Consider the following 9,677-nt stretch of genomic DNA (forward strand, 5'->3'; position numbering starts at 1 on the left):
GCTTTCATAAATTGAGGTTTGGTGTCTGTCATCTACTCCTATCATATTCCCTTACATTGGGTGGAGAATTGAGGATTTAGTTATCTAATAGTATATATAATAGTATATATAATATATAATAATATATATAATAGTATATATAATCAACTCATCAAAACAGATGGTATCAGAAAGTGTATGCTATCATGAAAAAAGAAATACATGGCGATTCAGTATTTTGTTCTTAGAAAACTGGTGTTCTATTAAAAGTAAAACCTGTGTTTTAATTGTTTAAGGTACTTGGCAATCAAATAATGCCTGGATCTCTTAATATGAAGATAAAATTTGTGTGTGCTCAATGTCTGAGAAATGGTCAAGTCATTGAACCAGACAAAAACAGAAAATATTGTAGTGCAAAAGCAAGGCACTCGTAAGTAGCGTGTGAGTGTTACGTGTGTGTGTGTGTGTGTGTGTGTAAACAATGCCTGTTTCATAATTCTCTCTACATGGGTATAAAATCATACATATAAGAATGGAAGATTGAAGAGAGCCCAGCAAAGTAGAAAACATAGGAGTAACTGCAAAGTGAAAGAGAAGAGAGTTTTACTATTTCATTGATATGAATTCAATGAAATGCGATAGTGCCTTTCCTGAATCTGATCAGTTCTTAGCTCAGGATTCGTAGGGAATGTCTGTTAACAATTATCAACAGGAAATGAAATGACAGGATCCTAAGGCATTTCTTTTAGGAGGGTTGAGAAAAAAATCTCTGGTCCTTCAGGTACGAACGTTGTACCTGTCCCTTTATATTATGCCTTGTGCCAGTGTGTCTTTGTTTTTTCTGAACTCCATGTTTCTTAGGTGGACCAGAGATCGGCGTGCGATGAGAGTGATGTCCATCGAACGTAAGAAGTGGATGAACATCCGTCCTCTCCCCACAAAGAAACAAATGCCTTTACAGTTTGATGTACATACGTAATTTTTAAGCCACTTCTTTTTATTAGGCATTTCAAATCATTAGAAAGTAGTAGTGATTCAGATTGAAACTTGGAGCCCTTTCAATGCTCATCGTAATAACACAATTTTTAAATGGTCCTCTTTTGTTTTCCTTCCCCTTTTGTATGTGTGGTTCTGTGACAGTTTTCAGGTTGACTGGGATTGTGTAAGTTACTTGGAAAAAGGAAATAGACAGTGGACTCAAGAGATAGTCATGGGCATGACCTACCTTTCCTTATTTTTCCGATGAATTACTTTGGGAGTGAGTGGGAGAGAATTTCACTTAAATTTGATTCCTGGGCTTTGCTCTCAAACCCAAGGTCTTCTGTTAGTATAATTGCTATTGATAAGTTCTTTTGACTCAAGCAATGGATACCAGCTAAAAAGATACCCTACTTTGTAGGATTTTTCTAAAAGTAACCCAAAGGAAGCATGTTCAGTGTTAGAGGCACATGTTCTTCAAAACCCTCAGAATGAAAGTACCAGACCAACTTAAAGTTAGGGTAGTGTTTCATTCATCGGGTGGCACGTTTCAGCTCAGTACCCTCTGATGCCTTACATCGTCTTGACAGTGACTGTCTGAGTGAACCCCTTGAGCTGGCTGGCCCTGGACTTTACTCTTCACGAGAGAGAGTCTGGAGGGATTTCACTGTGTGAGATAACAGAGACACTTGGAGCAATGACAGGCAGTAAAGTTTCTGCCCCAATGGCAGACAAAAGGAGAAGCAGTGCATTTGCCCAGAGAAGCAGTGCAGATGGATTGCAGAGTCCCCTCGCACATGCAGAGACCCCTCTCTGAATGGCCCAAGAGAGTTGGGGAAGAGGCAGGATAATTTCCCATCACCCAGAATACCTTGCATTTTGTAAACTTACATACGTTACAAGGGTCGGTCTCAGAAGGAGGCGGGATGTTTGTGCTTTGTCCACAGTGGTTTTAGACTTGGGGACCTGAGTGATTTAATCAGTGGGCCTTGTAGGAGGGGAAGAAGGTTTACTGGAACCAGGACATCTTAGGCTTTCCAAGAGGAGATTACGGGTGCACTCATCATTCTTTGGTAAAACAGAGGTGACTAAGAACGATTCTAGTTCAGCTGCCAGGACTACTGATTATTCTTCAAAGTCGGACGTGCTCTACTGCCGTGCAATGTGCCAGTAGCTCATTTTCTTTTTTTTCTACCATACTAGGTATGGCTAAGGGATCCTTTTTCTAAAAGAGGAAATAATACTCTGTGTGTGTATGTGTGGACAGTATGGTGAGGTGCAAAGAGAATGGGCTTCAGAATCTGCCAGAAGGGGCCCTGGTCAAGTTACCCAGCCTCAGTTTACTCATCTGTAAATGGGAATAATTACACCCTAGGGAAGATTACATGGGATGGTGTTATGTAAAAACCCAGCACAGTGGCGGCCTTTTCCTTTATCTCCTCTTCTCCCCTGCTCCTTATCATTGAACTTTGAGAGACTATGGTAAATGTTTCTCTAGTAACACCTGCCTAAGTACTTGCCGGGGTTTCACTTTATGCAGAGGATTGGAAGTGGGGGGGTATTGACGTTGTTCCAAGGGAGGAAACCTGCAGAATTAAGGGCTGACTGCTTTCAGGTTTTTAGCAAAAACTGAGGCTAAGCATCTGATACTATGTAAGCGGGTATATAGGGCCAGCCTCTGTTGAAACAGTGAGCAGATGACTAATTGTACTAGAATGCTCTATGAAGACAAGTATACTGATATTTAAGAACAAGCTGTCTTGGTGGTGGAGGTTTTCTTAGTTCTTGAGAGTTGTGTTTCTTAGAGAGACGTCTGCATTCTGCTGATCGCCGTCACTTTATTTTCCTACCAGTTTCGTTGTACTTACTTAGTAAAAACACCATGCAAATAGCCAGCAGAGGTATTATTTGAATGCTGTGTAACTGGATGGCCCGGCTTGTGTAATCATTGTTTCCAGATAGTGCATATGGAATGAATGGTGGCTGAGGTGAGCTGCCAGTATAGGTTATAAGTAAACGCAATGTCAGATTTCTCCTGACACTCCTTAGGACCTTTGGAATAGTCTGCAGTTTCTTTACTGCAGGAGCTGACAAGGAGGCTTTGTGGGCAGGGAGAGTGGGAGCTGTCAGAGGAGGGGCCAGAGATTTGCATCGTGGAGATCAAACGCTCTGCTGTGTTAAAAGCAGATACTCTGAATAAGGGAGTTTGTAGACCTTTTCTTGTAAGAAAATATTCCATGTCCTAGTTCCATGCTTTCTTTCTTGTGGAGATTTTTTTTGAAAAATATTGAGATAGAAAGCTTAATGTCATCTCATGCGTGTTGGGCTTAAGAGTCAATTTGAATTCAAAATACTCTTATGTAATCATTGTGTTACTCAGCATTAGCGCAGATAATGATGCTTATTTTGCTTAAATGTAAAAATTAGGCAGTTTTACAAACTGTACTTTTGTCTTAAAGCATATTCATTTTTTTTTTTTTATACAGCTGTGCAATCATATTGCTTCTGGGAAAAAATGTCAATATGTTGGGAACTGTTCCTTTGCTCATAGTCCTGAGGAACGGGAAGTGTGGACTTACATGAAGGAGAATGGGAGTAAGTTGCTGTCTTAACTGTGGCTTGACATCTGTGAAGTCTAGCTTGCCAGGGAGTTTCCCTCCTCTCTGTAAATATGCCAGCTCACCACGAACCCAGAAAGCAGTTTGCATTCTAAACAATTGTGCCATTTTGTCAGTGGAGCAGAGCCTGACATCTGATCTGTATTTGCTTGGGTCAGAGCTAGATACAAATATGTAGGTCTGCGTGTGACACAGACGTGTTCCCAAAAGATGGTCTGGGAAGTGAACTCCTTGATTGCCTGAATCAGACCATCTGCTCCTATTGTGAATATTCATCCCTGAAAAATGAGATTAGAATCGAAGGTTTCCATAAGGAGGCCCTACCGGTAGGACAGGCCCAGATGCAGAGGCCCGAGGAGAGAATGTTTGTTTATCTTGGTCAAACTGCAAGATTATCATGAGAGGCTTTGAGAGGAGCCTCAGACAACCTTTCACTTTTGGCCGGAAAGGTTTTAATACAAGGACAAGGATCGTTGTACTTAATCTCTAGTAAACGAATGGAAATTTACCAACTGCTTAAGATCTGCAATCTCTGAATTACAAGAACCAATCAGATTCAAGCATATCACCTGCTGTGTTTATTAACCAGTGTTCACATTCGGTGACATGTATGGACAGGACTCCTTGCTATCTTGCTTGGAGGAGGGATGTCCTATTGGACCTTTTGAAGATGTCCTTGCATACCAGGACTGTTGCAATGATTCCTGCTCCCACTGGTCTGAATGGAGAAGGATTTCTAGGTTTATCTCTCATCTTAGTCTGATGGCAAATCGTTAGAAACACTTGGGCAGGCAACAAAGCCGATTTTTGACCTTAACCTCATTACCAGATTTTTTTTTAGCCCAGTGGTTCTCAACTGGGGGTGAATTTTGCCACACATACCAGTCTCCATTGGGGTCATTTGGCAATGCCTGGAGATGTTTTTGTTGTCATGACTTGGGCAGACTGCCTTACCGGCATCTGGTGTGTAGAATCCAGGAATGCTGTTAAACATCCTACCATGCACAGGACAGCCCCCCACAGCAAAGAATTATCTGGCCCAGAATGTCAGCAGTGGTGAGGTTGAGAAACCTGGCTTAGCCCTTGATGGTGATGCCAAACGCACTCGTTCTTACTGTAGAAAGCAGCTTGTAGCCACTGCCCAGCACCTGGTTGTTGTAAATTGCGCCCTAACATGTGGGTCTTTGGGGAGAGTGGTTTGAGTGATGGGTTCCCGTCAGGGTCAGAACCCAGGCCCCGGTGGTAGTAAGTTTCCCATATTTCTCTCAGTAGATAGGAGCAAATCCACTGCAGGCCCTCCAGCCGTGTAAGGAGCCCGTGTGGTTGTGGTGGTGATAGTGTCTTACTGGGAGCAACATGAAGCAGTATGAGCCCCCCCCCCCCTTTTTAAAGCAATACCCTTTTAATGGTTCCTGACTTTTCAACACTCCCAGTGTCTTGCAAATGCAGGGAGTTAATTCATCTTGAAAGCCAACGTTTGCAGTCTAACAGTTCAGAATTAGGCTCACAGCCGTGAGAGTTTATCTCCCTCTTGGACGGGTGGGGGGTGGGGGGGTTAGGTGTCCGGGGGGTGTCCCCCTCTACTCACCGAATGCAGTCTGTCTCTGTCTTGCTCTCCAAAATGTATGCCAGCTGATACGAAAGGTGCGCATGATCTTGTGTGCATTTCAGTGGCATTTGTAAATCTCTGCTGCTGAAAGTGATTTGTTTCTCTTTAGTACAAGATATGGAGCAGTTTTATGAACTCTGGCTAAAGAGTCAAAAAAACGAAAAAAGTGATGATGTTGCAAGTCAGTCAAACAAGGAAAATGGAAAACAAATTCACATGCCGACAGATTACGCCGAAGTGACCGTGAGTGCCCCCCGAGTGCCCGTGGTCACTCCGCCTCCCCTTCCTTGGCTTCCCTTCTGATGGGGCCTTTCCTTTCTTTGCCTTTTCCTCAAGCAGGGCTCCCAGGCTGCCTGCCTCCTCCCATCTCTTCACTCCCCTCTAGTGATCTGGGGCCCTTAGCTTAAGTCCCCTCCCTCATTCTAGCAAATCCTTCCCTTGATCCTTTTGCTGACTTTGGAGTCTCAGTGCTGGTGCCTCTCCTTACTAGCCTGTGGCCCTGGCCAGGTCACTGAGTCACTGAGCGTCCCTGAGAGTGGTGGTGACTGGTGAGTGGAAATAGCATGGGTCCCAGACACTTAGGCCAATGCTGGGCCCCAGAAGATGTTCCCGACATGGGGGTGCTGTCCCCCTCACTCCCCATTCCTTCCATACCCGCCAGTGTCCGGCCTCCGCTTCGGGGTTCTGTGGAGACAAAGTCATCTGTGGTGTTTTACTGTTTTGGTTTTCTTTGAAAATTTTTCATGAGCATAAAGAAGATAACATAATATCTTGAGTCGACCATGCTTGCAGTTCACTGTGTTTGCTTCTGTAGAATAAAATGTTACAGGTAGAGTTGGGACTCTCTTTGCCCCCCATCCCTGAGGGACCAGAGCCAGCATGTATTTTCCAGGCTATGTTTACATATCTTTGACATATATATTTCTAAGCTAGAGTTTTGCCTGGCTTTTTTTTAAAGATGACACAGGCGCTTGCGTTATTCTGCTTCTTGTTTTATTTTGTTGTTTTGTTTTTGGCACCTCCCCATAATTGATTCAGCTGGATCCAGGTCACGTCTGTGGCCCGGCCTTGCCCCCACATGTGTGTTTGGGATCTGTGCCCTGTGAACACCACCTCCTCTGCCAAGGCACAGCGCTGATTCCCCTGCACCCTTGAGGTGTGTCCGCATTCCCAGGGCAGGGTCACCTGGCCTTGCTGGGTTGTGAGACTTACCTGGGCTGTTTAATCAGGTAGCTCTTCCATCTGTCCCCCAGCCAGAGTGAGTCACAGTCTCATGGGAAGTCTTTCCAGGAACCCTTTCTTATCCACTTGCCAAATGATTCTTACCCAGGGCATTTGGGGAACATTTGCCCAGCTCAGAGGCTTGCAGCTTGCATCTGTGGTAGCACTTACACTGACCAGAACACAGTTCCTTCTGTGCCCCGGGGCAGGGTCTTCTCAGCATCTGGACCTCCCTGGTCCCTGGCACGAGTCCTGGCCCATAGTGGGAGCACATTTCACGTGCCCTGAATGGAATGGCTGCTCGTCCCTCTGCAGCTGGAGAGCTCTGGGCTTTCATGTCCTCTCTGCCGGTCCTGATGGTGTTCATCCTTCCCAGAGTCCTCGGGTGACCTGGCCCCTTGTCCTCCCTGCAGACATCCTTGTCTACACACCAGCCCCCGTCACTCTGCTGCCAGAGACTTCCTGGAACCCAGCCGAATCCATCACCACTGCTCTCTGCTGCCTGTATTCTGCCCATCTCCCAGCACCAGGATCCTTTTCTTGGTCCTGTTTCTGACTTTGAGCTTTATGTTCTTGCCTGGCTCCCCCCACCAGATGGACTCCCCCAGAATAGAGTCTGGGTCTTAGGTCAAGTGGTTTCTAGCCCTGGTGCCCTCCCAGAACAGTGTTTGACCCATCGAGGGACCGGACAACACCCTCTGATGGGACGTGTGTCTTTTGTGCACTTCAGGCGGACTTTCACTGCTGGATGTGTGGGAAGAACTGTAACAGTGAGAAGCAGTGGCAAGGCCACATCTCTTCAGAGAAGCACAAAGAGAAGGTTTTTCACACCGAGGATGATCAGTACTGCTGGCAGCACCGCTTTCCAACAGGGTATTTTAGTATTTGTGATAGGTACGTAGGTTTCGTAAACTCCTGCATGAAAACTCATGTCATGTGATTCTTACGGTCATTCATATGGTGGGCAGAGGTTATCTGGGGGGTGAAGCCTTCTGAGAGTGGACGCTTGGTTTTGGTCTCAAAGTTTTAGGGCAGCCTGGGTGGCTCAGCAGTTTAGCGCCACTTTCAGCCCAGGGCTTGGGATCAAGTCCCACATCAGGCTTCCTGCATGGAGCCTGCTTCTCCCTCTGCCTGTGTCTCTGCCTCTCTCTCTCTCTGTGTGTCTCTCATGAATAAATAAAAAATATAAAATCTTAAAAAAAAAGTTTTAGCTGCTCCTTGAATGTTTCTTCACTCTCCTGTGGTTACTTGAAAAGATTAGCGCTAGTCTATGTGAATGGGTTTGAGATGTCCTGAGATAACCAAAGAGAGATACAGGTTTGTTCCAATTTGCCCATATTGTCTGTGAGTTGTCAAGGGTGAGTGGCTAACCACAACTTGCCCTGCAGTGGATGTTCCGTCAGTTCTGAAACTGCCTTTGAATACTTACTGTTCAGGTGCATATATGGAACTGACTCAGGTCAAAGGAAAATGTTAGTATCACTCCTTTGCTTAAGTTGAGTTTGAAAATTTTTTAGCAAAAAATTTTGCCAGATAGTTTTGAATTGCTTCTCATTTTGTCACATCACAGTTTTATATTTAATTTCTCAGTTTAGAGCCACATGACACCCAAAACTATTGAAGATGTCTTTTACTTAATGCCACTTCTGATTTCTTTCCACTGCATCAGGAAGGACTATGGTCTCTTTTCCCCCCCATCAATCAGTATTTCTTGTTAAATATATTTAAAAGTGGGCAGCCCTGGTGGCGCAGTGGTTTAGTGCCGCCTGCAGCCTGGGGTGTGATCCTGGAGACCCGGGATCGAGTCCCGCATCGGGCTTCCTGCATGGGGCCTGCTTCTCCCTCTGCCTGTGTCTCTGCCTCTCTCTCGCTCTCTCTGAATGAATAAATAAATAAATCTTAAAATATATATATATATATATATATATATATATATATATATATATATATATTTAAAAGTGCTAATTTTTCCTTTGTAGATGTCAAGGCTATATACACTCATTTTTCTAGGCTTAAGATGTTGGATTAAAAGTTTTATGCAAATCATCAAGCTAGTGAAGTGAGCACTTTTTGGGTTTATATAGATAACTCATGGGCACTCACCACACTGACTTGCCCCACAGGTATACAAATGGCACCTGCACAGAAGGAAACGGCTGTAAATTTGCACATGGGAATGCCGAGCTCCATGAGTGGGAAGAAAGAAGGGATGCCCTAAAGATGAAGCTCAACAAAGCAAGAAAAGATCACTTAATCGCCCCAAATGATAATGACTTTGGAAAATATAGTTTTTTGTTTAAAGATTTAAACTAATATGCTGGCTTTTATGTATGTAACCTAATCAAAGCATTGACCAGAAAAATTGAAAGTGTTGTAAGGCACGTAGCAGAGGAGCTGCAGATTTTCTGCTTGTATTGGCGTCTATCGTACCTCCTGAGCAGCAACCCACAGTAGGTAGGAAAACGGGCTGTTTAACAGGTCTGGCCATGCTCTCATGGCACCATTGGCATCATATGGCGAAGTGACCGCTACCCAGTTGCCATCTGTTGAACAGACTTTTGGATGAAGTGTGTTGGGGAAGAGGATGAGGTTGTGTCTAAGACGACTCCTTGAGTTGGTCCTTCAGATAAGAACCATCATGGTGAGAGAATAGACACTTGCGCTAGGGGTCAGAATACACGATGGATGAAATTCTTCACGTTTTAAATGGAACGAATTTGTTTAATATAATAAAGTTTGCTACTTATCTGTACGTAGGTTGCTAAAAAGGATTTTCTTAACTCAGATTTTAAGCCAAATAACCATTTAACACTAGTACATGTTAAATGGGGTATTTTTCTGTATTTGTATGTTTCACTATAATAAGGGAACTAAGGATAATGTGCATTGAGAATATTTTGAAAAATAATCAGTTGACTCAAATTTTATTTCTTGGTCTTTTGCTGTTTAAATGATGATTTTGAAAGATTACACTTGTACTGTTGGTATTGTGTAGTGTATGGACCAATATTGCCTGTAATAAAGATTTTATATATAGATGTCTTTCATTTTTTGGTGTGGTCCTTTCCCCGCAAAAAATTATTGAAACTGGGCCCTAAAATCGCAAGGTTTGATTTTTTTTAAAAACACTTTAATTCGAGCAATTAATGATAGTATGCAAATTAGACATGAGAGCGACTTTTCACTCTGTCCTGCTCTCCCCCAGATTTGGGATGATAAGCAGTTTCTCTTGTTCGGTGCCATAATAACTCTTTTGGGGCTCTTCTGTGTTT

At 43.8% G+C, this 9,677-nt stretch overlaps 1 protein-coding gene across 2 annotated transcripts in view; it reads left to right on the forward strand.

Annotated features, from left to right (window-relative positions):
* The window catches only part of ZC3H7A (zinc finger CCCH-type containing 7A), a 37,033-nt gene extending 27,590 nt beyond the window's left edge, over window positions 1-9,443 (forward strand). For both annotated transcript variants that reach the window (XM_072753840.1, XM_072753839.1), the window contains exons 18-23: window positions 276-409; window positions 841-946; window positions 3,444-3,552; window positions 5,294-5,427; window positions 7,136-7,299; window positions 8,529-9,443. In XM_072753840.1, the coding sequence (XP_072609941.1) occupies window positions 276-409; window positions 841-946; window positions 3,444-3,552; window positions 5,294-5,427; window positions 7,136-7,299; window positions 8,529-8,718 (837 nt within the window). In that variant the 3' untranslated portion in view covers window positions 8,719-9,443. The remainder of the gene's footprint in view (window positions 1-275; window positions 410-840; window positions 947-3,443; window positions 3,553-5,293; window positions 5,428-7,135; window positions 7,300-8,528) is intronic.
* Window positions 9,444-9,677: the final 234 nt, after the last annotated feature.

Source organism: Vulpes vulpes, chromosome 3 (genome assembly GCF_048418805.1).
Source record: "Vulpes vulpes isolate BD-2025 chromosome 3, VulVul3, whole genome shotgun sequence".
Lineage (NCBI taxonomy): Eukaryota > Metazoa > Chordata > Mammalia > Carnivora > Canidae > Vulpes > Vulpes vulpes.